This window comes from Echinococcus granulosus (assembly GCF_000524195.1).
Source record: "Echinococcus granulosus chromosome Unknown EG_S00249, whole genome shotgun sequence".
Lineage (NCBI taxonomy): Eukaryota > Metazoa > Platyhelminthes > Cestoda > Cyclophyllidea > Taeniidae > Echinococcus > Echinococcus granulosus.
In genome coordinates this window covers 32,942-34,592 of record NW_020170629.1, presented here as the reverse complement: position 1 = coordinate 34,592, position 1,651 = coordinate 32,942, and the positions used below count along the sequence as shown (strand labels likewise).

The window sequence follows — 1,651 nt, the reverse complement described above, 5'->3', positions numbered from 1 at the left end:
CCCTGATACACATCGATCATTCCATCCACAGGTCTATACTACCAACTGTCACTTATTCTGGCATAGATCGCGATAAAACTACCCTTCCTTACAGACACTTCTCAAGGAATCACCTCAACCCTCTTTAAATGATACAAGGAAAATTGATAAGTAAGAAGGTATTCTTTAAAATGTGCAAATATACCAAGAAGAGACATGCCATGATAGTGATCGTGTTATGGATAATTAAAAATAAGGCATCAATCGTAATTTGATAGATGGAAGAAGTCAGTTTTTTGCTAAACATCACCTAAAGCGTGAGTAATCCTTCCCTTGGGGTAAGCATTCTACGATTTCCCTTCCTTAACCACTGCTCAACATGCAGAGTACGTGTTCTCTTTTTAACGGAAATCGGCTTGCTGTGGAAGGTGCAGTGATAGAGGCAGCCGGACTATAATACATTTGATAAGGATGAGATATGGACTGATAATACAAATAATTACCATTTCCTTCCTCTCCTCCTTTCTTCTTTTGCACAGATATCCGTGTAAACAGTCAGTCTGAACCACTAATTCTGTCTAACTACGAATCGTTGTCATTTTTTGGAAACTCAAACTTTAAAGCACTTGGATGTGCAGGTCTACGTGCAAGTTTTGAGGCCTAGCATTGTCCACCTTGTAGGATGAACTGTAAGATGGGTTGCCGGACCTAGGAACTAGGGAATCGCCAGATGGGTCTGAAACAAATAATACATACCAGTCTTCAGTCAGGTGTTGCATGGCAAAATATAAAACAGTGATAAGAACTGATGAACAAAAAAAGACAGACAGAAATAAAGACAAATATTACAGAGCCAGAGGATGGCTAGCTGACTGGTGGACATGGTAGTTTGAAACGCTGTAGGTTCTTGCCATGAGAAAATTAGTTTAGCGGACTTTTGTTGAGGCGGGACATTTGCGTAGTAGGTGGATACACGAGAATCGAAGGTGGGTGCTTATACCTATACGATAGCTAAATTCGGTGGTATTGACGGCAATGGCAACAGAGCACGGTATACTACGTCTACTACCGATGGTGATTGATTGCAACGACGTAGGAGACAACAGGAATAGGCCAATGGTCATAACTTAATATTTCCAAAAATGTGCAAAAAGAGACCCAATTATCGTATGCTGCAACTTCGTACAAAGCATCGTGCTAATACTTTCATCCTCATGGCCACCGTCAAGCATCAAATGAATTTAACAAGAAAACAAAATCAGTCATCAACCATTGTGTTTTGCTGTAACGATACATATGACTATTAGTGCATTTCCTCCCAATCGATCTACCTTCTTCAAAAGCGAAGGCGTCACATATAGGTGACGCGCGAGTTCAGGTAATAAAATCGTGTCAAGGGAACAATGGTGGAAGTGGGAAGTTAAGATCAACAAAAGGCAAAATAACCTTTCCTCTTCTACACTCAACCACGTACCATCCGCTCTGAAAGTCTGAAACACGAAGAGACCTGTCAGTGCGGCAGCATTTGTGGTAGCCTCAAAAAAAATGAAGTTTTGCATTTAGAAGCGAATGCACTGTGCTAATTCTTTACACAAAAGATGGTGTATCGTGCGCAGTTCCATTAAAGGTTAGTTTGTGTGGACCATGTAAGGTGTATGCGCACATACACAAA

General features: G+C 40.8%; 1 protein-coding gene across 1 annotated transcript in view; it reads left to right on the top strand. All coding sequences in view use genetic code 11, as the record gives it.

The window, feature by feature from the left end:
* Positions 1 to 756: 756 nt before the first annotated feature.
* The window catches only part of EGR_10671 (hypothetical protein), a gene marked incomplete at both ends in the record, with an annotated part of 8,962 nt that continues 8,067 nt past the window's right edge, over positions 757 to 1,651 (top strand). The window contains one exon of the mRNA XM_024499920.1: positions 757 to 863. Within this exon, the coding sequence (XP_024345668.1) occupies positions 757 to 863 (107 nt within the window). The remainder of the gene's footprint in view (positions 864 to 1,651) is intronic.